This window comes from Oryzias latipes, chromosome 16 (genome assembly GCF_053564925.1).
Source record: "Oryzias latipes strain Hd-rR chromosome 16, Olatipes_Hd-rR_3.1".
NCBI lineage: Eukaryota > Metazoa > Chordata > Actinopteri > Beloniformes > Adrianichthyidae > Oryzias > Oryzias latipes.
Window position 1 is genome coordinate 26,115,061 of NC_136252.1, and position 26,284 is coordinate 26,141,344.

Consider the following 26,284-nt stretch of genomic DNA (forward strand, 5'->3'; position numbering starts at 1 on the left):
GAGAAATCCCCACATTTCCGGTTGCGTCATCGCAAACGGGAATGAAAAATTTATTTTAAAAGCAGAAGGATAAAGAGTTTTTTTTCCCCGCCTTTTAAAAATAATATGTCAACATTTTCCATCCCCCAAAAGACATCATGTTGCTTTTTGTGGAAATAAAGTGTTTACAAATCGATGAAATCATTTTAACTTGTTTATTAACTTTGTTTTATAACAAGACTTAGGGTACAGCCCTTATTTAACAATAAGACCACAAAACATTAACAGATTATGTGTTTCTTGATAAATTAAGTGGACCCATTTTTTTTAATCTTCTTTTAGGACGCAGTTTTTTTTATAAATTTTGAAATTCAAGCTTTTCTTGTACTATCATTGTGTTAAAATTTTATGGAAAAAAAATCATTTTAATTAATCCTTACTTCACCATAACTAAATTAAAAATGCTCTGAAGTACAGTGCTACCTTTGCAAGTAAAGAAATTTGAACGTAATAACAGTCGGACAAGGATATTGTGCAATAAAGAAATCGCCACTGAAAAACACACTTGATTTGTACAGTAAGTCTATTACATTTTGGAAGTGACTTTGCAGCACACGACATCTAAAAATAAACTCATTATGGATTTTTAATTTTTTTTTGTTTTGTTGACACGCTGCTTTTGCCTCATGTGCTCCTTGATTAAAATATGAGTAAATCCAGTCAATGGAAAATTACTGAAAATGTGGGCTAAAAACTGGAAAAAAAGCTTTTACAATAAGGGTACACTCAACAGAAATCAAAACTGACTTTTTTATTATGAAAAGGAGCAGATCTTTACACAAAGAAACATGATCACAGTAATACTTTCAAACTTTACATGCTGTTATATCGCTGAAAAACTAACCAGTAAATTGCCTGAGTTCAATATGTCTGTAGTTTATTGGCAGTAGTTAGTTATACATTCAACATATTAATAAAAGCACGTTTTTTTAAGTAACCTTTGTCTTTTGTACCTGATAGAATACAGCACCATAAATTAAATGGCTGATAGTCACAAACCACTAACTAAAAAAAAAACTTGAGAAATTTCAAAAGTTACACTGAACAGAGCAAATCTCAGGCTCAACAATAAAATCACAATAACACACCACTGATGTGTTGAACAGGTTGGTTACAATCACAATGTCTGGCGTTAACAAAGTAGAGCAAAATATTGCAGACATTATAACACTTTGATCCAAACAGTGGCCTCCCAAAAGTTCCTAGTAGAGTTTGACAAATGGCACAAATAATTAATGATTTTTAAAAAGTTTTTGATTTTTGCGTGTCCCTTTATTTTCTTTTTTAATAATATGATAAAAATAATTTGCTCATATTAGAGGATATGTTGGCACTTGACATAATGGATAAAAAAAACTGCCCTGAAAAGTAAGCTGGCTTTACGACGGCACTTTCTCATTTCTTTGAAAAACCTGAGTAGAATCATCAAAACAGAGTTTGATTCTCTAAAACGCCAGAATTTATACAAGGCATCACCTTGCATCGAAGTATGGAATAGTATGCGTGTCAATCATTCGTGACATTCTCCTTGTCACAAGCACTGATAGTCTGGAACACCAAGTATCAAAAGTTTGAGAGGAGACGATGATTAAATACTACAAGCCCCAGTCCCTTTACAATCTTCTACGACATCCCCATCTACAACGATTACAGAGGAAAAAATACAATAGTAATGAAATACTTTTTTTTTATATTGTGAGAAAGAATACAGAAAAGCATTGTATGGAAGGATGAATCAAAAGACCTGAACATTTACTGTTGTCAATTGCAGCCGTTGCTTCTGTGACCCAAACCTTCACAGTTTTCTAATGAAAGTCCAGTAAATAAAGGGGGAAAAAATAAAAGAATACAAACAAACTGCACCTTCTCTGGCCTTCTTTTCACATCATGAGGATGAGCATTTGGATCCCTGCTTTGTCATACACTAAGACTCTGTGACTCCTTCCAGTCAATCTGAAGGGCTCCCTGAGTTTCAGTTTATTAATTCCTGAGATAATCACCGTAGTAGATTATTTTTCTCCCGCAACAAATTGGAATTGAAAATAAAAAGTATATAAAAATCAAGATATATATTCAAAAATATAAAATAAACTGAAATATTTACATATAGATAAAACAAATTGATGCATCTTACACATGATTAGTGCAGTGACATTGCATTGGATATGGCATAGATAAGGATGACAATGATCTATTTTGTCTTAAAAGGCTCATTAAGCACTCACATGAAGAAAAAAATAAAATACAAATAAAAATCAAATTTAAAAAAAACCCTCACAGTTAACACCAGACCTCATTTTGCCATGTGTGCAGCATGTTCTTTATATTGTTACTCTTAACTAGTTATAAAACTATGTGTTCATACTTAATTAAATTAAGGAAAATTGCATGAATCAAGCACATATGTACAAAGCAATGAGAGTACCTGGATGTTAAAAGTTACTAAAATATAAAAAAAAATCATAATACAGATTCAAATGGCTTTGCAGTTTTCTGGTGTCTGTGCCCAAAACTTCATTACTGAGAGGTCTCAACAGGATCAGAGGGTGAAGCTGCAGTACTCTTGAATGAAAATAAATAAGTAGTATGATCTTTTTAAAAAGGCTTTAGAATAATTTTACATATATATTAATTGGATGTAACGTCAGCTTCTCCTGTAAAACGGGAGTAAAATGCTGATTAGCTAGCTAGACCTACATGCAACTCTGTGCAGGCTTGGTGTTCCTGAACAATCACCCTTCTGCAGATTATAGGGAGGTCAAAGTCTTAAATAACTACCTAGAAAACGATCATACTGGATATAAATTAAAGCGCCAGTCTTTTCACTAGCATCGCAACGTCTGATTCTTCCTCGTTGTTGTTTTCCTCAAGAGGAGAAGTAGCAGGACTCGTCAGTATTTCAGCCCATGTCAAGTCTTTCAGAAGTGTGGTGTTATGATTTAATCAAATCCATGTTCAAGTCATTCAAAAGCAGCATTTTCTTTAACACATCTGGCACGAAAAAGTGACACCTTGCAGCTGACGGTGGCCGAAACGGAGCGTTATGCTGCCATCTTTGGGTCTGATTGTGTCTTTCTTTACCTGCTGATGGCTGATGGTTTAAAACTATAGACTCTGAGCAATTGTGAAACTAAATTGCAGCGCCACTTCAAACAGTACAACTGACCACCTTCTGTGAAGTTAGCGGTTAGTGGTTAAAAGCGTTGTGACACACTTCATAAAGATGGTGAAAAGTGTAGTCTTTTCATGTTGACCTGCAGCTGAGGAGACAAAGAGATTAAGATCTCTAAATATTATATAATGCTTCCATTTTCCTCTTTCTCCCAAACAGACTGAAAATCTGCACAGCTGTCGTCTTTTCACATTAATAGCTGTACCTTAAGTCGACACAAAGCCAGCACCTGCGGAGCAACACGAGGCGGTCATCACTGCAATTCCAAAATATCCCATATCATGTCGACTGAGTGTAAATACTGTAGTGCAAAAGGGATTTGATTTAACCCTAACATACAATCTCCACTCTCCAAAGCCCTAGTCTGAGAATTTCTGGTGATTGTAAGCAGTGAGGATAATAGAGCAAACATGCACCAGTGAGGTAGACCAGACTAGCCAGCTAAAAGATGAATGACAAAGAAAAAATAATCAACGAAACATATATATATATAACTGACCAAAACCTGAAAACAACTTTTGGTCTGACATTCATTTGGCCCCAGGAAAACTGGATGGTCAACTGCAATTTTGAAAATACCATTTCATTGCCAATAGCTATACCCTTAAACCCATCAAAAGTTTTTTTTTCCCCCTATTCTGTCATGAACCCTCCCAGTGTGTGATATGCACACTAACATTCATTACAGAGCAACTAACTATTACATGTGGTGTAAAAGTCAGGAAAGAGATGAAATTGTAAGGCAGCAAAAGCATCAATCTATTCTAACCACGCGGAGTCTTATGCATATATTGCGGGTGTTTGAGAGCCTCGAGAAAAGGCTCTTTTTTTCACAGAACCTGTGAAAACCCGTGAAAAACCAAAGTGTTTTTTTTCCCTCTAACAGCAGTGATTCGTTCATCTAGCAAGCTTTGCGAGTGCAATTGTACAGAAGTCTTCCTGAGTGTTACACCAGTTGGAAAAAAACATTCTTCATGAGTATTTTTTTTTTAACCTGAGGTAAATCCAAAAGCAGCTTCAGCAGCTGGGAAGGAATCGTGTGTCCTTCCTCGCCGTCGAAGCAATTTGATTGGCTTCTGTGCTTCATCGAGGCCCGACCTTTAGTTTAATCTGACGTCTCGGGAGGCGGTGCCGGGTGGCTGTAACCTCCCTCGTCTCCTTTCAAGGGAGACGGTTTTCCCTGAGAGCTTGGTGAGGACTGTTGTGCTTTGATTGGGCAGCTGGCGACCATGTGATCGATGCTCTGGCAGAAATGGCACTTCTTGGGCTGAGGTGGCAACTTACACTCTTTGGCATGGTGGTCCAGACCTCCACAGTTGTAGCACCTAAACAGCAAAAGTGTTTGATCATTTTCTACACAAACAGATTTAAATGTATGGTGTTTTTGAGTGTTTTTTGGCACTCAAATACGTGTTTTCTTTGGAGACACAAGAAAAAAAATCACAATATTTTAATCAAAAAACTTTATCTTCCGTTTAAAAACTGACAGGCTGGTTGGAAAATCTCTGTTTTTAAATAAAAACTGAGATTTTCCAAAAAGAGTAAGTGAACCAGTTTGTCTAGTGGAAGAAAGACAAGCAACAACGGAGCTAAATGATAATAGTTCTTTCTTTAAAAAAGTAGAAAATCCTTTAAAAATATTCTAAACCTTTTATTAAAAAAACAAGATAGAAACAGGTAAGAGGTTTCATACAAAGAAAAAAATGTGTTTCATAATAATTTTATTTAAGGTATTAAAAAAAGTTACAAATTTAACTTTAAAACACAAAAATATCTTTTACACTAATTTGAAAACCATTTTAAGCATTATATATTGTCAAAACTTTTGAAAGGCAAATAAACAGCCAGTTTTCTACTTTGACCACTAGGTGGCAACATTTCCCGTGAGTTTGTCAGCTGAACATAAATCTTTAGAGGGCAGTTCAGGGCATGCCACACTGCTCCATATAAAGAACAACTGATTGAGGAGTTTTTCAGCTGGTCATGTTTGTTACATGATGCAATTCTGCTTAAAAAAAATCTCTAACATCAGACAATGTTTAGGAAATGTGGGTCTTCTTGCTTGTTTCAATTCTAGTTAATATTTTCTATGTTGAGAAGAGCATATTGTTTTTGACAAAAGCTTCCATTTGGACCTCATTGTATCAAATGTGTTATTCTTTTCATTAGAGATGATTTTTGGAAAACTCTACATGGGGTCATTGAGAGCAACCAGCGGTGACATTTGCCAGCACTGTTTAGGAAATGATCCATAGAATGGCCACGCGTACCCGGGTGGAAGACAGAAGGATGGTGGGCGTGAGGTGGACATTTTGTGTCTTTGTAGCCCCCCCCCCCCCCCCCCCCCCCCCCCCCACGGCTACCTTTGTGGCACCAGATGAGGTTCGGAAGGAGCAACTGCTGAGGGGTCACCATGGCTTTGTAGCATTGGCCGCTTGGGTTGTGTCAAGGTCTAAACCATCCCATGACAGAAGTTCCCTACTTCAGCACCTATCAGGAGGCAAGTGGAAGTGGTCCCCTTTGTGTATAAAAGCTGCAGTAATGACCTCTGAACCCTGTCACCCCAACCCCCCCAATCCCATCCGAACCCCCCCAGCTCTCTTCCTTTTATTCGTACGCAGTCGTCATGACAACAATGACCTTTCACCCGCCACCCTGGGCTCCTGCATCTGTTATCAATTAAAAAGATAGGAGCTTTTCCCCTTTCCTTTTTTATCACACACACGCCTGGATGCATACATATGAATTTGTTTATGATGGTGGCGGAAACAACAGCAGTTCAGCTTAAAGTCAAAACTTTAGTTAAAAAAGACTCAATATTCATCTTCAGAATCATAATTGAGTTTTCAAGATATTGTGATCTGTAACAGAGACGCAAATCCGCATATCACGACTGCACAATGAAGTGTCCGAACTATGTCCGCTCTATGCAATGTTGTGGTCAAAGTATTGAACCACCACAGCCTCCCAGGACTCTTTGAGGTAGTAATGATCTCTGTTCTCACACTCACTTCTCTCTGGTTGTAATCACTCCTGACAGGAGGTGAAGATGATACACCTCTAACCCTTCGCCATGCCATGTCCCAAATTTCTCACCCTCACTTTAGCTTTTTTTGTGGTAATAGGGACATTGTGGCCGTCGTGCCTAGGAGCACATTTGGGTGTTTTGTAACCTTTTAACAAGAAAAATTCAATAAAATTGAATTTTGTTTTTTAGCTTTATAATATGTTAACTGTTAATATTGGATGGGTGGATGGATGCGTATTTCTCACTTTTGTCAAACAGAACTTGGTTAAAACAATTTTCACAAACTTTTCAATCATTAAAGTTACTCTAAATCTAATAGCAGAACTGCTCCTCAAAGGCTGAAACTGTCAATTGTTAAGTTTTGTTTTAAGGTGGCAAAAATGGTAGAAAATTTTGGGAAAGGAGAAAGTAGAAAGTAGGTTGGTCTGAATTCACCAGGGACAAGCAGATTTAAACAGTTATTGATCCAGGTCACACGTCAGGCATGCTGACGTGACCCCTGCCTGGGTTAGAGCTGGGGGGTTGGGATGAAGTAAAGGAAGAAAATTGGGAGAGAAGCGAAAACAGTTTGGAAAATCTCATGGAAACCAAACAAGACTTTTTCTGAACAGGTCATTTTCATTCTCCAGATAAGGCAACTAAACATTTCTTTACTGATTTGACAAATTGTTTAATGATTTAAGGAAGTACACTACTGTAGATTCATTTTTGTTGAATTATTTGCTCATTTCTGCTGCATGGGCATTTACAATTTAAAATAATAGTTTTACAACAGCATTGCAATTATAACCAGTTTCTAATAAAACAGTTTGAGGACATCAGTCAAAACTAAGTACATTTTTTTAAATACAAGGTGCCTTAAAATTGTTTTGAAGTCAGGTCTTTTTTAGAACTATAAATCTATTGCAATTGTCACGATAATCTTTCCCATATAAATGCTTTTATAAAATATATAGTTGGTTTGCTTGTTCATTTCAATAAATAAGTATTTCTGGCATTTATTCTAAGTAATTTTAATTTGCGTCAGGTGAAATTGGTAATGGGGAAATTCAAAGATGTAAATTTAAACCCCCTGTTGCTCTCCAATGCTCACCTGGAACGTCGCTTTTGGACCTTTTTGCCTTTCGGTCTCCGCTCGCTGCCCACACAGTAGATGCCTCCTGGTCCTGTGACTCGCTGGGACTCCAGGCCTTTTGATGACTTCTTGTAGGTAAACTCAACTGCTTCTCCCTCTTTCAGGCTGCGAAAACCTTCCATGTGCAGCTTACTCTGACAAGAGGGAAAATAAAAATGTTTATTAGTATGGAAGTGTTGGATGATGCGGTTTAAAACGTCACGGACATCATACATGTGATGGGAAGTGAGAAATACTTTAAACACATTTAAGGAATCAGATGTCCTCATCTTTCCCACATTACCACCACATTAAGCTTGCAGAGAGTCTGACCTCTGGGAACATCCCCCAACCATTCTTTCCAGCCTGATATCATCAAAGCCTGGTGGCACTTATCAGATATCTGTTAGTCTAAGGTGATCTCCAGTCCTCGCCTAAAAAACAAACAGCCCCCCACAATCCCCTCTGGTCCCTGTCTTCCTGGTTGTTTGTGCACCACCAAGACCCCTCGTTGTCCTTTCATTGTGTTGGGAGTGGTAAACCTGGCGAGGATAACCTTCACCCCCCCCCACCCCACCACCACCACCACTGGAGGAACAGCATTCCACTCTGCTGCCCCCACCCCCAACCCTCTTCCCACCCACATCACAAAGCTCCACTAACACACTGACCACCACCACTAACCCTTAACTACAGGATGCAGGGGTTGGTGCTCGTGTTGGGGGTGGGGTGACAAAGCAGCAAGGCTTCTCTGGGAGGTTGGGGGGTCAGGGTGACATTCTTCGGATGCTTGTTTGGCAGAGACAAGAAGGATATCAAGTGAGGAAAAGCACAAATGACTAATATCTCCCCAAATATTGCACCTGTGACCCGGTTGTTGTGTCAAAGGCGTGACCGGAGCTGTAAACTGCAAACACAGCTGCTTTATTTTCACAAACACGAGGCTTACCTGAGGTGGAAAAACATTTTTTTTTCTTCTCAGCCCATTCAAAGAACAATTCGGCTACCTAAAGCAATGAAGCCACCCAAGGAAAGGAAAGGTGTGGTGCAGGTTTAAGGATAAATCCTTTCAACTGCATAACTCCATCATGGGAAACCCCTCTGTAAAAATCCCTTGGTGCGGCTAAAATTAACCTGTCACGCAGACTGCACACTGTTGACATAGATGGAGCTGTGCATTAATTTGTCAGGTTTGTTTTGGTAGACAGTAATCCCTTCTCTTTGATTGTATTCTGAGCAAAACCAAATCTTTTGACCAATGCTCTGTATTTTTGTCTGAGGGGAATCAAACAGAGCACACAATATAGGAAGACGCATTCATGACTGATGGAACAAAAAAATAAAACATAGAAATCTGTAAAATGCTCTGTTCGACTATAAAGCTAAAAGGACAAACACGTTCTACACAGGGTTTAGCTTCAAGCACAGCTCCTGAACAGCAGGATGACACAACTGTTGAGCCATGACACCTAAATGGCTCATGAGAATTCGGCCTCTGTCCCATCAGGCCTATCTGCCTTGGTGACCATTAACCCACTTCCTCTCCCGTGTGTTACCATCCCCACCCCTAATAATGGATGCTCACCAGCAACAGCTCCAACAGCCGGCTCTGAGCTTCTATACTTGAAGGTTGCAGAGGTATAAGACGCGTGAGTTCTAGAAAATTTTAAATGTCAATTAGGACTAAGAAAGACATCAGAGCAGCGAGGGACAATGGCAGGACTTCTGCAGAGACAAAGAGGGGCTCTATCACGACTGAGGGGTGCTTCATTTCGGTTGCATGGCTCTATTGTCCACCTGCACAAAGAACGGATGACGTTGTCAAATCATCCACACGTTCACTAGTGACAGAAATTTAACTTGATTGGCATCTTTTTTAAGGATCCACGTGTCCGATGTGCACCGTAATTTTATCAAAACATTGTAAACCAAAATGAAAAATTGTTATTTTTACTCATAATGTGTCAGAAATGAATCCCGAGTTTGAAAAAGTTATCCTTTATAAAAAATAAAACCTCAAACATGGCAGGTTTAATGCAGGTTTACTCTCAACTGCACCAGGGTTTTGGTTCACAATATGAGTAATCAAGTGTATATTTCCTGTAAGTTTCAGTTGCGCCAATTCCACAGAGCATATATGCTTCTCTCAGTATGCATCACTGTAAAGAAATGCAGAAATAACAGAACAAAAAGCAGAGAACAGGAACAATCAGGTTGTGAGAAAAAAAGCTTCTGAATGTTTTAATGAAACAGATGTGTAGGAACAAGAATCTTTACCAAAATAAATCCTGGGGTCTTCTTCAAAGAAGATTCTTGGTTGTAAAGTATAGGTCTGTACCACACACAGAGGGGGTTGAAGAGACAGCCAGAGAAGCCTTTAATCACTTTATGACAGGAACTTTGAGGTAAAAGAGCTGCCGGTGAAGATGCCTCTCATTCACATGCTAAACCTTTATCTTATCAGGCAGAAATGGAGCTTCTCACTCTTACACAGCAAGAGGAGGAAAACCCCAACTTCTTCAGTTAACATTTTGAAGGTGGATAAAAAAGGAAATCTTTTTTTTTTCAAATAAAGATAAATCAAATATTTAAAGAATAATAAAAACCTAAAGTGCAGGGAAAAAAGGGTTGAGAAGAAAATAATACTTAAAAGTCTTTGGGTAGCAAATCAGGTACCACAGAGGAGGGGACAGATGAATAATAATACATTTAAAAAAATAATCTAGATATATCAGCTTAAAAATACGTTGGTTTTTTGTAGCCTAACTTGGTAAACAAAAAGCGTATTTAAATAATTTCAAATCTTTAGGACTACAATGGTGTTTTTCTCCATTAAAATGTCGTTTTGAGACATTTTAATTAAAAGGAGCTACATTTTTTTTGTCTCCCTCGCGCTGTTTTTGGGGTGAAAGTCTCATGGAGGCCCTCTGCTCTCCTCCAATCGATTTTTTTTTTTTTTTTTTTTGCAGAAAATGGAGCAGCAAAAAAAATCAAATTTTGGAGCAAAAGTTCCTGATATTTTTCTGTTTTACGCACTTTGTTCTTGACCTTTTTATCCCCATACCTGAGGTAAACCTTTCAAAGTTTTTAGCATTTTCATACTGGGTGTTTGTGGAGGGCACAAGAAGTAAATTCGTTAAGGGAGCTCACCTGGTGGACAAAGACATCCACCGGCTCGTCCAGCGGCACTCCCTCCCGCTTGGTCATGGACAGAAACCCAAAGCCCATGCGGACGTTGAACCATTTACACACGCCGGTTCCATGGAATGACTGCGAATCCTCCTCTGTGCTCGGTCCTTCGTCTTCTTCTGTCTTGCACACTCCTGTGGATGAAAAAATGCGCGAGGGACACTTCAAACCCTGCGCGTAAAGCCAGGACGCACGGATCGAGCCAAAACTGTCATTTGCGTAACTTGGTACAAATCGATGACTTAAGTCGGAACTTTAGTGTAATTAAAAAATAAAACCTCTTAAATCTCCCTACACGTTGAGGCGCGTTTGATTAAAATTAATGATCTTGCAGGATTCGGCGCGTCAGAATTTCAGGAGTTGGAAGCATCACGTGTTTGAACAAAGCCCCCCAAAATGTTCCACTGCAATCGGACCGACAACGTCAGAGAAAACAACTTCATCAACTCGCAAAGTTTAGCGCATCAAGTTACTCAACCTGGGAACTCCTGGTTGGAAACAGAACCCATGTTCTTCAGGTCGGGTTCGGGTCAGAATCTACAGTCACGTTACAGTATCCTCTCCTGCGCGCGCACAAGGTAATCCTCGCAGATTGCCACTTTCATGCAAAATGCTGTGAAAAGCAGAAGCGGCACAGCAAGAGGGAGGAAAGCCAGGAGGGAGGTAAACAAAAGGGGGCTGGCAACCTATTCCTCCTAAACAATACGAGGTGGGGGGGTCACCGGGGGAGGAATTTCTGCTGAAGACCCCCACCATAATATCTGAAACAAAACAGCCTTCTCCATCTCTAGAAAGGACTTTTTTTCTTGTCTTTCTTTCGTTTTTTTTTTCTACTTAAAAAAACTCCCAACGTACCTTCTGCCATGTTTGTGGGCCCCCTTAGTCGCAGAGTGCGCGGCTGCCGAGCCCCAGATGTCCGCCTCCAAACGCGCTTCAAGCTCTCCTGCAGTGATCAAGCACTGCTGGTCAATATAAATGACTATTTCTTATCCAACAAACCCCCCACACTCTCGGTCATGTCCACGTGATTCACGATTACAGTCCCCAAGGATACATGCATTGTGTGATGGAGGGGCCTATCACAACAAACGCACATTTCAATATTCTCATATATATTTTTTCCCACATTGAGATCCTTTCTGCTGCAGCAGCAGCTTCAGATTTATTGCCTTTTAGTTTTCTGGTTTGTCGTTGGCATCATTTTTGCATAAACGAGTTAAACCTGCTGTACTTTTGGATGGTTCTCCCCCCAAATATTTATGCGTAAAACTGCAGGGAGACGCAAAAAAAAGGTCATTTTGACCAAAAGGTTTGCAAGAAAAGTCAATGAATGTCCCAATGAAAAATCTGGGACTTTTGATAAAATAATTGCCTTGGTTGGTAGAGTTAAGGATAAAAAATAAAACACATTTTTAGTGTTATTTTTATTTATTTTGTTGGTAAATCAACAACATATCTTCACACGGTAAGGAGGTCTTAACAACAGAAAATGGTCAAAAACAAATGCGAACGAAAGAGAGGAAAAACCCTGTCAGATGGAACAGAAGGACGAGAAAACAACGGTTGGATAAGTGAACACACGAGTGAGATGAAAATATGCAAACGAATTCATGGATCGATAGTGATTGATCACATCATGTTAAGATGCTGACTCGTGTCCTCGTGGAATGATGGATGTGCTAAAAACAGGAGATATCTGACCACGCCAAGAGTGGTAGAGTTGCAATGGATGGCGACAGACATATAAGTATTCAAAAAATGTTTTTTATATTCTATATTTTAATTTTGTTGCAGTTTTATAGTGAAAAAAAACAACAACTTTTTTTTAACTTTGTCATCAAACAACCTAAAAAAACCTCATGTTTACATTTCAGGTTAAAGTTCTGAGCAACTCTCTGAGAGACAAACTGTTTTATCTCGTCTGGTAGGTCAGTTTAGTTTTAAGGCCTACCGTCTGACAAAGAATGTGAAGTATGTTTTCTGGAAATGACCCACCTTTGTGGCGCATGATGGATGTTTGAGAGGCACAAGTGGGGAAGGGATCCCTGCGACCACAACGACCCCTTGTGGAGCTAGAAAACATGCGTTTTATGACACCTGAACGTCACGTGATTATTATTATTTTTGTTGGATGACTTTTTCACAGTAGCCTAAATGTAAAAATGATGTTTTCACAGAGCCAGGAAAAGGAAGCATTATGTTTAATTTATCACTACAACGGCTGTTCAAGATCTGTCCAATGTAGAAAACGGGGAAACAATTGCTAAAACATTTTTTTTAAACATGATTTCTTAATCTTGGAATCTATTAACTTTACAGACAGATTCTATAAATTGTTCCACTTGAAAGATGAGAGAGATCTGCATTGTTCATCATACACTGAGAGACAGAATGTATAAAAAGAATACAGGAAATCTCATTATTTGATTGGTGTATATCAGCACAGAAAATAAGTATTTAGTTCTAACAGTCAACACTTCTGTACACTTAGATCTGTTTCTTTAAGAACCTCTTATGTCCTCCACTGGTTATCTGTATTAATGTTACCCGTCTGAACTGGTTGTCTGGACAGAAGACACCTGTCCACACCCTAAAACAGTCCAACTATAACTTTTCCACCATGACTAAAGAGCTGTCAAAGGACATAAGGGTCACGATTGTATGCTTGAAGAAGACTGACATGAACCGATCTACTAAGTAAACAGCTTGTTAGAAAGAAATACAAGATTACTGACAGTATCCCTCCACCAGGGATGCCATAGAATATTTAATCTGGTGGGTTACAGGTGATCGTGAAAATGGTGAGGGAACAGCCCAGAGCTACATGGGAGAGCTGGTCAATGACCTTGAGAGAGCTGAGACCACAGTATCAAAGGTTACTATTAGTGACACAATACATTTTTAGGAATTGCAATCCTGCAGAGCTCCTGCTTAAACCAGCACATTCCCAAGCCCGTCTAAAGTTTACCAGAATGACATTAAATGATCCAAAAAAAGATTGGTAGAATGTCACGCGATCTGATGAAACAAAAATGCAACTCTTTAATAGAAACATTCCTCGCCATGTTTGGAGGAGAAGAAAGCTGAGTTGCATCCAAAGAAGACTCTCACTGAAGCACGGTGGTGGAAACATCATGCTTTGTGGACATGATGACTGAGTGGTAAGAAAAACGGGCTATGATTGGTGAGGCAAAAACTTCGATCAGTGAGAGCACTGAGAATGAAACATGGTGGGATTTTCCAGCACGACAGTGATGCCAAACACTTCGCCATGGCAACAAAGCAGTACCTATGTAAAAAGCATTTCAAGGTTCTGGAGTGGTCTAGTCAGTCACGGGACCTCAGTCCGATATAAAATATCTGGGGGGAGATGAAAGTTGAAGCAGCAGCCCCAAACAATCACAGCTCATGAGAAGATCTGCATGAAAGAATGGACCAAAATAGCAGATACAGTGTTTCCAAACATGATAAAGACCTGGAATAATTATTTGACCTTTGTCAACCGCATCACAAATTGTTGAAGTGAACTTGTGTTATTGACCAAATATGTATTTTCTGCATAATTGTACTAATAATTTCTTTAAAAATCACACAGTTTGAGTTAGTTTTTTCATACTGCATCACTCAGTTGAAGTGTTTCTATGATGACCATCACAGACCTAATCTTTGAAGTGGAACGATTTGCAGAATAAGTGACCATCAAATATGTTCTTTTCCAGTATGCGCGCATACAGAATGGATGCAGATGATGAATAGATGAGGGCTAAAGTTCTTTTTATTTTAATTTTTTGGTAATAGATTCACACAGTCACTGAATTGCAACCAAAGAATTGTGCTTCTACAAAGCTTTGGAATGTTAGCAAAAGTTACAAGTAAACAGAAAACTAAAATCCCTGAAAATAACCAATGTTAAAAGCTAAATGCAATGAAATTGTTTCCTTTGATCAAATGTGTTTAATTGGCTTGTTTTCACCCGACATCTTTGGTTTTTCTCTACACATGAACCCACATGAGGAGACACGATTTCCGTCAGTACTTGAAGGCATCATGGTAAAGGGACGTTTTATAGAATGACCACCAGAGGGCACTGTTAGTCGCGTCAAAGTAAATTTTAACTTGTCTATATTTAAAAAATCTTTGTTAGTAACATTATTTCACGAAAAAAAATTACAGGAACTTTTATAATGTGAAATATTTAACTCAAATTAAATTACTAATTTTATTGAGCTGCAACAGAAAAAAAGAGGGATAGATAGAGACGTCCCGCCTCTTTGGCATCTCAAATGAAGTGTAAAGGAAAGTGTGAGGGCTTTGACCCCACGCTGGACATCCTTCAGGAAATATTCAGATCTGTGAAGAACGCTGTATCCAGAGAGTGAAACAAAACAAGAATTTTTTGTTTAAATTTTTATTACAGTGTTTGGATACTTCTTTCGTGAGGATCCGCGCAGGTGTGTTTGTGCTGCAGCCACCATTCTGCATTTCCAGCAGGCTGCAGGAGAAAGTTAAAAACCCCTCAGAGGACTGCGTCAGGGCTGCAGCCGGCCGGGTATCGCTGCCTCACAGCGATGTGACATTCCTGAATGGGAGACTCTTCAGAGTTGTTTGCGCGCAGAGCTGCATCTTTAATGTCTGCTGAGCGTCCTTAACTCCTGGCATCATCATCATGGCACGGCTCCGGAGGAGAGCCTGCGTGGCTCTGTTTCTCTTTACGCTCTTCATTTTCGGGACCCTCATGGCCCTCAGGACCCTGAAGCCCAGTGACGGCTTCTCGGATCTGGCTCCGGGTTTGGAACTTCTCCCGATCTTGGGGGGCAGGATGGACCGGCGCTCCGTGACTCGTGCCAGCGCCTCCCCGGATCAAGCCCACCCGCCTGGCAGCAACACCAAAGCCGTGCTGTCCAACTTCAGCCCGGAAGGGACCATATTTTACGACGTTCACATATTTTATTACACTTGGTACGGTAGTCCACACGTGGATGGCAAGTACATCCACTGGGACCACATCCTGGTTCCACACTGGGACCCTAAAATTGCATCCAGCTACCCGAGAGGGAAACACATGCCGCCCGAGGACATCGGTTCTAGCTACTACCCCGAACTGAACCCGTACAGCTCCAGGGATCCGGACGTACTTGAGTCGCACATGGAGCAGATCGGAGCATCAGCAGCAGGTACGCGTTTGGAGAGGAAACAGCTGAGTGTTGAGCTTTAGGGGCGATCACAGCAGATTCACAATGATCTAGCTACTTTAAGCAGTTTCAGCACCATCCATCCACTGGACAGCTCCTTGCTGGGCTCCGAGAGAACAACCTTCAACCCACCATGAATATTCTGAAATGATTGAAAGAATTAGAGGTCAAATTCCTTCAACACTCTGCGTTCAACCAGCTTCACCTCACAAACACATCTTACAGTGATTATAAATTATAAATACATTTAAATAGTTGTGCTTTTATAACTCCCTTTGGCTTGTTTAAGAGAATCAGGGTGTCAAGTAACCGCCCAGTGTGGCAGAAGTCAGGCCCTTACATTTGATAGGCTCTGATGTTTCAGTCCTGCGGCTCAGTGAGTTATTGTACACCATCCGGAATGATGAGCAGACCATCCAATCCTCTGAAACCCCATCGCTCTAACAGATGGATCACGGGAGTGCTGCTTTAGTTAAAACAATCCATTTAATTAGATGTGCCAGGCAGCCAAACTCTCAACTTTCCACTTGACTTAATGATTGACTTCCTGCTGTCCTTAATCCTGGGCATAAAATGGATAGCAGTGGCCATGTCCCTAATACATGCTGATACAGTTGGGTGGTGGTGTGCACTAACGGCCCCAACAGCAAGCAGACAAGAGTTTAATGAATTAGCTCTGAGTGCAAATCTGATGTGCCAATTCCCGGCTGCATGATGCCAGGCTCCGCGGAGGCTAACGGGGAACTATTTTTCAGCCAGAAAGAGGCAACCGGCTGCTGCAATTTATGAGTTGTCACACGGGCTAGAGATTTATACTGAGAGATGATCTCACAGGGCTTATAGGAAAAAGCGGGTTCATGAAATTTATGATGAAGTTGATCTTTTGCTGATCAAGTTAGGGGAAGAACTCAGCGTATATAATGGAAAACAAACAGCAATTTCTAAGAATTTCTGGAGACTATGGCAGTATAGGCAATGAAGACATATTTCTAAACTTAAATCTATAATTATGTGAACTTAAAATAAAATAAAAAAGATTGCAATAAATAGTCACCAGAACTTCGTCTATTTTTTTCTTTAGGTGTTCTGGTCCTGGCCTGGTATCCTCCTGGGCTCGGTGATGATAACGGGGAACCCACAGAGGATATGGTACCTGCTGTACTGGATGCTGCTTACAGGCACAACCTCAAGGTACAAGCAACAGCACATTTTGTGGGAGAGATCTGAAATCTAGTGGGGGGGGGGGGGGGGGGACGCGAAGGTGAGCAATGAATCACATCTGCTTTGAGATGCAACACTGATCTATATTTGTACTGCTTACACCGAGCTTCTTGTTGCACGATTTCTTTTTATTTCTGATTTGAGACATTTAAGTCTTTATCTGTTCATGGAAAAGTTAGCATTCCACCTCTAAAGCTGTTAAAGGTTGTTCACCATGGGATTAATTCAACCTTAGGTTAAATATGAGTAAAGGTAAGCTGGTGGGTCTCTGCCAGATGGTTGCTAACTCACACTGTTTTGTTTTTTTTTTGGTTGCACAAAAATTAATCACAGGGTAAAGCCAACAATAGAAACTGTCATAGACGTAAATGGTAATGAATGTGAATAGTTATAAGAAAATTGCAATTTTTCTGTAAATATGCATGAATGGTTGACAACAAACGCCATAATTCTTGGAGACTCTGATTTCCAAATATCCAGGAACTTAAACAATGAGTACAGGAATCAAACTACTCAAAGGCGCCGAAGGAAAAAATGTTCTGAAGTTTAAAGTAACCTTTTTATAAGGGTGATTTGGAGGAAAACGTTTAAGATTTTAACCATCACGTTGTGAAAGGAGACTTTAAACACCCTCTCCGATCATCTTTCGATCTATTTTCAAAAGGTTCCCAGTTGTATTTATTATGATTATGCAGTTTTTAGCCAAAAGTTAAAAAAATATGCGTCGTTTTGTAGGAGATAGTTTCTGCAGAGCAGCAGTAGTTCATCAGAATTTTCACCTCTGAGATGTGGGCAGGACTGTTGGTACGGAGCAACCCCGCCCCCTCTTCCTCTCCTCGCTGCTGAGAGCTTGGAGCAGGAAGCTTGTGGCCCACCCAGCATATTTTCTACATCAAAATTAAGCTCTTATTCAAAGAGCATTTTTTCGTCTGCTCCTGATTCACAACAATTTGAATAAGGAAATACTCAGTAATAAAAATTTGAGCTTAATTTTCTTTACATATGTCCTCCTTCATGAGAACAAGGACATCTTAAAAACACCAAAAACACAGTTTTCATTAAGTTGAGTTGTTGATGAGAAGTTCCAGCAGTAGAGCTGCGAGGATTTAATCCATTTATAAAACATTTTGGATCTGATTTAAAAGATAGGTCAGAGAAATTTTAATAAGGAAAAAAAAAAGAAGCCCAAATCCTTAAAGGTGACGTCTCTGTTTTTTGGTCTCATTGCATTTTCCTTTTTGCATCAAAGCAGAGATAAGATTTTGTGCCTTTACTGTCAGGACTCAGAGAAACCACCAAAATGACTGTTGTAAAACATGGTGGAGGTATACGTTACTTTGCCTGCATTTAGGACTTGTGCTTTTTAAAGTGACATTTATGACAGCTTCATTCTCTTTACTTAGACGACACACATGGCAAGTGTCTATTTCTATGTCACAGTGGTAGCAGACTGACACCCCATTAAGGCTTGTTACAGTTTTACTTAAAGAAAATTAGGATTTTTGTATACCGGTAATTCTATTCAGGGTAGATGTCTATCAGTAAGAAATACTGTAAAAAGATGCATCGGGAAGAATTTTATTATCTGCAGAGAAGACGGCTTGGTGACATTTTCCCTCAACATTTCTTTTCTGGCACATGTGCAACCATTGAAAAAAAAAACGTTCAAATTATTTTCTTTTAAAATCTCCAGGATGCTTTGAAATTAAGAATGCAGATATGTGCAGATGTTGAAGCCCAGACAAAAGATTTACTGGTGGAAATATGTTTGACACAAATGACCTTCTTATTGGACTAAATACTCGCAGTATTTGGGTAAACATGTATTATGTAAGAAGTCGCCAAAGTTATTATGAAGGTTAATCTCAAAGCACTTTTGGAACCAAACTCATTATCATGCTTGAGCTTGTATCCTATTGTGAAGAGAAGGTCAGCTTTTTTTTTTTCCTCTCCAGAGGCAACAAGATACTTGTCCTCTGTATAAACAAGCCGCAGGTTTCTCCAGCCGGACTGTCAGATAAGATATCACTTTCGTTTCTTCTGTTTTCTGGCTGGAGGCAGAGAAATCAAATACATCTGCAACGGCGAGACAAGAACGTCAGGACGAGACACGCAAAACTGAACGGATGGAGTTACTGACACAGAGCTGAGAAGCTCTACAAAGAATTTAATGTCATTTTATTTTAATATTTTAGAGCATATTAAAAGGACGTTTATGGGCAGATTTGGCCAATCACTTTCAAGCTAATAGGAAAATATCTGCCAGTTTTCACAATTTTAGATTGTATTTTATTTGCACAGATCTACATTTATCTTCTTCTTGCTGTAAGGTGTAGCCATCTTGAAAACATATTCCTTCATTAAATATGATCCGTATTTGTCTGCATTTGTCCCCTTTACTGAACATCCTGAAAGAAATTCAATTTTTACATTTGAATTATTGCTGCAGATTTCATTGTTATTGCATGAATCTTAAAAACAAAAGCCTTTTGAATACACTTTATGCAAAAACTAAAGAAAGCTAAAGCGGAAACCAGGACTTTTTTAAACCTGCATGCATCCAGAGACTTGTAAGAATTTTGCTCTTTTCCATAGTTTGATAAAAATGAGAGTCGACGTGTGTTGGTGCCCTTTTGAGCTTATTAGAAACCTTCTTGGTTGCTTCTGCAGTGCAGCCTGAAAAACTTGAAAGCTTCCATCACCGCATCGCTCCCACACCACATCTAAAAACGTACTCGCCCCTTTTTGAGCAACACTACAAAAGAAAAGCCACGTACTTTTTTTCCATTATATAAGGTAAGGAGCGTTTCAGCAGCTCCCACACACAGCTTGAGCATTGTGTGCAGCAGAGTTAAAGAACTCATCACATGGATCCTCCACAGCAGAGCTGCTGCCTGACCTCAGCTCCAACTGGAGTTGAAATCGCCGTTCCGCCACAGGGAACGTGGGGGCGGTTTGTGGGGACAGGGTGGAAGCTGCATGCAGAGGGATAGAAAGCAGAGGGGAAATGAGCACCACAGGTCCCATGACTCAGTTTGCCCCTCTGAACAATCTGCCCCCTGAGGGGCAGCAAAAGATCTGTTGTGTAAGTAGGTCATGTCAAGTACACAGAGGAATGCAGCCCATGGGTGCCCTATGAGAGCATCAGCCACACTCCCGATACAATCTGAAATCATAGACCTCTGTTGTGTTCGTCCACTGAAGGAAAGTGATGATCTGGCAGCGAGGCAGAAATCTTTCCAACTTTGTTGGAATTGATCGGATTATGACAAAGGTTTGTTTTGGCTTGCTCGCTTCTCTTTGTGCTTTCTGCATGACATAGCACTTAATTCCCCTCTGCTCAGCATAAATCATGCTGCAGTTGTTCACGGCTCCTGATGTGAGTGCTTATGAGCTATTAAAGTACCTAATAACAGACCAAATCAGTTTTGCGTCTGTGCCTCTGTGGGCGATAATGAAGACTTTATACTCTAATAAAAACCCAACACCTCAAAGCAGCTTCACATTTGATCTCATCGAGTTAGAAACAAGTCAAATAGGGGCTGATTTACTCATATGGACAAAATCTATACGCTGGAATTGACAGGTGTGATGCAAGATGATCGGAGCGGGACTTTAAGCTGCAGTTGTGCATGGATATATATCCATGCACGACTGCAGCTTAAAGTCCCGATCATCTTTTAAACCCATTTTAAAGTGTTCCCAGTTGTCTTTTAATTAGGATTATGCTGTTTTGGACAAAATAAAATAAAAAACTATGTCATTTTCTAGAACAAAGTTTCTGCAGAGCAGCAGTAGTTCATTAAAAATGTTCCCCTGAGTTGTGGACTGGACCGTTGGTGGAACAAGCCTGGCCCCTTCCCCTTCCCATTGCTGAGAGCTCTCCGTTTACACACTCTCCCGCTAGCTTACAGCCCCCCACACCCCCAACCTAACACTATCAGTGCGACAAAAATGGCGAGCATTTTAGAGCTCTCCAATCAATCATAGCTATCTATAAGTGGATCCATCAGAATGGAGCAGCCCGCCCAGTGTATTTTACATTTTTTCATCTGCTCCTGATTCACAACGATTCGAATAAAGAAATACTCAGAAATGCAATTTTAATCCTAATTTTCTTTATACGTGTTCTCTTTCATCAAAACAATGCCACAAGAACATGTTAAAAACACTAAAAACTCCATTTTAATTGAATCATGTTTTTAAGCTTTTGCCAAATTCCACCTCTGAGTTTATAGTATGCTGCCAATCAATATTTTATTTTGACAAGGGCAATAGTAAATCCATTTAGTTAAAGTCCCAAACAATTTTTTTCTTTTGCCCATTCCTTCAAAAAAAAACAAAAAACTGTAGGTTTACTTTGTTTATGAATAATTCAGTCCCTCAATTTTCTGGCTGCACAATGAAATATTCAACTTAAACATCTTTTGTGTACATGTTACTCTAGGATTCTTGTACCTTTCTGTCTTCTGTCATCGTGTGTTTTTTTTTTAAGTGAATCATGAAGTTAATGTCAGACAAGCCAGAGGACAAAGAAAGTGTCTCAGAGGAGGCTTGTGACCACAATCAGTAACATAATATAATCTCTTCCTTTAAAGATATTTTTTCCTTTGGAAAAACTGTAAACAAGACAAAAGCAGAGGCCCGTTGTCATGGTTTTGCTCAAGGGCAACCTCAAATATGAAATGTTTAACCATCAAACCAATGAAGTAACGTAATAGACAAAAGGAAGGCTTGAAAGCATCACAATAATCTTTTTTTAATTTGTTTTATTCATGATTAAACTTGCACTTTACATGAGAAGCAAATGCCTTTTCATCCACAAGTTTCTATCGTGATTTTTGATTATGTGAAAACTGATGACCGGTTTCAACATTTTAGGTTGCGTTTCATATTCAGCCGTACAGAGGAAGAAACGACCTGACCGTGCACGACAACATCAAGTACATCATTGACAGGTAAGATGGGCTTTCTGGCTCATCCTCATCACTGCACAACAACTTGGAGGAAAATCCATTAAAGACTGCATGAAAAAAAAAAAATGCGGTTACACTGAAAGACTTTTAGGTTGAATTTTTGATTATATAAGGCCAAGTCATGATTTATAAATGAGTCTTTTGACGTTAAAGCAATTTTTACATTACTTTTAGAAACAAGGTTGGTCTAAAAGGAAACACCTGGGAAATACTGAAAAATCTGAAACAGAACAAAACCTTCATTTGGTTTCAGCTAAGAAGAGGAAATGATGATTTTGGTGTCTGCATTTTTTTCCATCTTGTTTTTGTTTTTCATTTAATCCATAAGAGGTCAACAGCCCTTCCATGAAAATCCATGACTCGCCCAGATCTGGATTTAGAGCCACTTAAATTCTGATAAATGTTTTAACCAGGAAGAATCTCCACCCACCCTGGGACTGGGAGAATGACTCCCCAAAAGCAGGAGCCATATGTCTCCCCGTCTGCTGAATACCCAGCAACCAGGGTTAGATGGGGAGGCTAAACCAAGTGCCTCATGGGAGATGCCATGCTCCCCACACCCACAGCTCACCCATCCTCTAAGAGTAAGCAGGTCAGACACTTTGGAGAACAGGCTAAACTCCCCCAGTTGTGTGATAACGCACAAGAAATCAACCTGCATGTGTGGAGATAAAACCTGCTTACAATGAAACCAAATATAAAGCTCAAACACAAAGAGGGTTTATACAAATATACATCTAACATGTTTAATGATTCATAACCTTCTATTGTAACATGTGTCCAACACAAGAGGCCCTCAATTTGTGTGCTACTTGTAAAAATTTGAATTCAGAAAACATTTGTTCTGCTTTTTTTTCTTTTCTTTGGCTTTGTCTGAATTCCCACCCTAACCCCTAAAAACAAAAACGATATTGAGCAGGACTATCTTGCCCTGGATTTTAAAAGCATTCAGAAACCATGCACACTACTTCTTTTTTTTTTTTTAACGGCTAAAATGACGTCACCAATTTCACAAAATAAAAACCTAATAAATATGAGCATTTTACGACAATTCTTTATAAATCCACTGTGTTGTGATGATGAAAACATGGATTGTTTATAAAACTTGTTTTAATGTAATGCACTGTGGTTTATATTTGCCATTCTAGTGAGCATTGATGCATGCTGGTTTTTCTCCCAGATTTGTGGGAAATTTCCAAGGCACCGGGTTTTTTAATTGTAGATTCAGACAATGGCAAAACGGCGAACGCACTATATAGTACACTAAGTAGAGAGCAGTGAAGGAATTCGGACACAACCAAAAAGATTTGTACCATATATGAAAAAATCTGAACACGAGTGAAACATACGTTTGACCTATTGGTTTTATTTACAAAATATACACTCTGTCATGTTCTGCATCTGCATCATAAAATACATATAAAAAGACAGCTTTAAATATTAAAGCAAGACAGAGTTTCTCTTTTTGCATGGAAGAAGTTTCTATCACCACACAAGTTACAATTGTAGGACATTTGGCTGCATGGTGGCGCAGTGGTTAGCACGCTGACCTCAGTGAGAAGGCCCTGGTTCAAATCCCAGCCTTTCTGCATGTTCTCTTTGTGAATGTGTGGGCTTCCTTCTGGGCCCTCCCGTTTTCTCCCACAGTCCAAAAACAAAAACATGCTTTATAGCTTAATTAGTGTTTTTAACTTGCACTTAGGTGTGCATGGGAGTGTGAGTGTGTGGCCCTGCAACAGACTGGTGACCTGCTCCAGGTGTATCCTGCCCAACAGTAGCTGGTTCGGCTTGAGGAGCCCCGTGACCTCAAAGGACATTAAGCCGGTGCTGAAGATGAATGGAAGTTTAAATGCTTTAGTTTAATCTTTATGGAAAAACTTTGATTTTTACCTGATTCAGACTGTTTTGGCGAATGGTAACAGATTGTACTTATCTACATCGATTTACAAATTTTTTCCAATTCAAAAATGCACATTAACTTTGGAAAACATTTCCTAAATCTAAAGATAGTTTCTACAAAGATATTTTTGTATAAACTAGAAAAAAATATCTGGCAGACTTTTATAAATTAGGCCTTAATTTAAATATTTTAAATGACAAAAACATTAGATTTCTCTCAAAACATCAAGGTTAGAAGAGTTTAAACCATGTAAAACGTTTAATTAAATATAATAAATGAAGGTCATTTGTGACAAATTATTTTCTGCTGACAGATTCATCTTCCTGTCTTAATTCAGTAAAGTGGTTTACTTTTTTATTTCTTTTAAGGTACGGTGAGCACGGGGCCATGTTCAGATTTACTACCAGCACAGGGAAGAGTCTTCCTCTGTTCTACATCTATGACTCCTACCTGACTCCACCAGAAGCCTGGTCTGAACTCCTGACTCCCACCGGCTCCCACAGCATCCGCAGCTCCGCCTACGACTCCATCTTCATTGCTCTGATCGTGGAGGAGCGTCACAAACACGACATCCTTGCAGGCGGTTTTGACGGCATGTACTCCTACTTTGCCTCCAACGGCTTCTCCTTCGGCTCCTCTCACCAGAACTGGAAGGCCGTCAAGGCCTTCTGCGACGGGAACAACCTTCTCTTCATCCCAAGCGTGGGACCCGGGTACATTGACACGAGCATTCGGCCGTGGAACAACCACAACACTCGCAACAGGGTGAACGGCCGCTACTACGAGACGGCCCTGCAGGCAGCGCTCAACGTGCGGCCGGAGATCGTCACCATAACGTCTTTTAACGAATGGCACGAAGGGACGCAGATAGAGAGGGCTGTGCCCAAAAAGACAGTGACCCGCGTGTACTTGGACTATCAGCCGCACGGACCTGATCACTACCTGGAGCTGACCCGCCGCTGGGCTGAGCAGTTCAACAAGGAGAAGCAGCAGTGGCTCATTTAAACATTTAAACAGCATGCTCTGGATGAAACCAAGAGAGAGCAGGACTGCTCTTCAAGAACATAACAGGATGTTGAGTCTTTGGGAAAATCAGTCCTGTCATCATTAAATGGAAACGTCATAAGTGTTGGCGAGTTGATGAAAAGAGCTGATCAGAAAAGTGTTGTTTTTTCTTCCATGACAACTATATCAAACTGAGCTAAAATATTATTTCCTCCTCCCAAAGTGAGGTCATGGTGAGGGCAGTTAAAATTCCCCTTCATATTTTTTTAAAGACCCACTCTGATCAGCAATGGATCTATTACAAAAGCTTTCTTAGTGGTTTTTAAATCATGTTTATGACATTTTTAGCCCAAATTCCCAAACCTGTGTAGTTGTCTAGGACGTAGTTTCTGCAGAGCGGCAGTAGTTCATCAGAATTTTCACCTCTGAGTTGACCTTTAGCCCGAAGCAACCCCACCCCCCCTTCCCCTCATTGTTTTTTAATAGGTCTCCATTTACATGCTCTATCACTAATTTACAGCCCCTCATACTCCTAACCTAACATTACCGGGACAATCAAAATGGCGGGCAGTGTTGGAGCTGTCCAGCCGTACAGTTTTGATCGAGATTCCAGATCAGATGAGGAAAACAAAGACGTACCTGGATCTATTTGTCTGCAAATGAATTGATCAGAATGGAGCGGAGCAGGAAGATTTAGTTTGATTTCTGATTAAAAATTTAAGAATGAAGACACAAGTTTAAGATACAAGTCTTTAAACAACAAAAATTCTCTATCATTACCTTTAAATCAAATGCTTTACTTATTCAAATGTGGTGGACTCTGATCTGAAAAGAAAAAACTAAAATAAACTTTTTCTAAAAAGAGGGATAAGTGGTTTGATACCTTTGCTGTTACATCACATGCCTGATTGACAAAAGACGTTTCTAAACTCTAGATAAACTTCATTTAACGGCCTTGGATTTCCTCTCTTTTACTCTGTGGAGAATCTCACGAGGCTGCACTCTTTCACAGCCAACGCTGGCAGGAACAGTGTGTGCAGCCTGAACATGCTGCCGGTCCATCACAGGCCTAACAGGAAGAGACAAGCAAGCATCCACTGCGTACATGGAGAGATGGCAAGTTAAGGATCACTGCTGTCAAAGACCGAAACCACTACGGTTCATGTTTGACAGCAAAAGACTCTAATAAAGAGGTCAGACTGCAGCAGCGCTCTGCAGAAGATGGTGAGTCACTGGCTTTGTTCAGGTTTTGGTGCAGAAGAAGAGATTCTCAGTTTCGCAAAAGGGCCTGAAAAGCTGTGCATGAAACTATTTTTAACCCCTATTGGTGCAAACCAAAGCCCTTTGCCTCAAAAGGAAGACATAAATCTATTTTATTTAAACAGTTACATCTTATTTAAACTGTTTAAAGCAGGTAAATCCATGTTAAGCAGTTGGAATTTAAACAT

The 26,284-nt window shown here is 39.8% G+C and overlaps 2 protein-coding genes across 4 annotated transcripts; one reads left to right on the forward strand and one right to left on the reverse strand.

Moving 5' to 3' along the window:
• Window positions 1–775: 775 nt before the first annotated feature.
• On the reverse strand, window positions 776–24,416 carry lin28aa (lin-28 homolog Aa). Of its 3 annotated transcripts, none has more exons than XM_078933630.1 (4): window positions 24,282–24,416; window positions 10,504–10,676; window positions 7,333–7,508; window positions 776–4,536 (listed from the first exon to the last, which is right to left on the reverse strand). In XM_078933630.1, exons 2-4 carry the CDS (start codon window positions 10,579–10,581, stop codon window positions 4,317–4,319), a joined length of 474 nt encoding a protein of 157 aa, XP_078789756.1. In that variant the 5' UTR covers window positions 10,582–10,676; window positions 24,282–24,416; the 3' UTR covers window positions 776–4,316. The 3 variants fall into 3 exon arrangements, with proteins under 3 accessions (XP_078789756.1, XP_004078334.1, XP_011483924.1); XM_004078286.5 differs by lacking the exon at window positions 24,282–24,416 and adding an exon at window positions 11,398–11,515; XM_011485622.4 differs by lacking the exon at window positions 24,282–24,416 and adding an exon at window positions 11,021–11,207.
• Window positions 14,855–25,702, forward strand: LOC101166579 (glycoprotein endo-alpha-1,2-mannosidase-like protein). The gene is made up of 4 exons (XM_004078273.5): window positions 14,855–15,716; window positions 16,816–16,925; window positions 21,837–21,913; window positions 24,200–25,702. The coding sequence occupies exons 1-4, from the start codon at window positions 15,209–15,211 to the stop codon at window positions 24,834–24,836; spliced, it is 1,332 nt and encodes a 443-aa protein (XP_004078321.1). The 5' UTR covers window positions 14,855–15,208; the 3' UTR covers window positions 24,837–25,702.
• The last annotated feature ends 582 nt before the right edge of the window (window positions 25,703–26,284 follow it).

Bases quoted from the DNA above. Each gene is read 5' to 3' on its own strand.
- lin28aa (XM_011485622.4), bottom strand. From the start codon at position 11,051: ATGGGTTCTGTTTCCAACCAGGAGTTCCCAG. The intron at 10,677-11,020 runs GTTGAGTAACTT...TTTCATCCACAG, and splicing joins TTCCAACCAGGAGTTCCCAG to GAGTGTGCAAGACAGAAGAA. The intron at 7,509-10,503 runs GTGAGCTCCCTT...CCCTCTTGTCAG, and splicing joins TGGATGTCTTTGTCCACCAG to AGTAAGCTGCACATGGAAGG.
- LOC101166579 (XM_004078273.5), top strand. From the start codon at position 15,209: ATGGCACGGCTCCGGAGGAGAGCCTGCGTGGCTCTGTTTCTCTTTACG. The intron at 15,717-16,815 runs GTACGCGTTTGG...TTTTTTCTTTAG, and splicing joins GATCGGAGCATCAGCAGCAG to GTGTTCTGGTCCTGGCCTGG. The intron at 21,914-24,199 runs GTAAGATGGGCT...ATTTCTTTTAAG, and splicing joins ATCAAGTACATCATTGACAG to GTACGGTGAGCACGGGGCCA.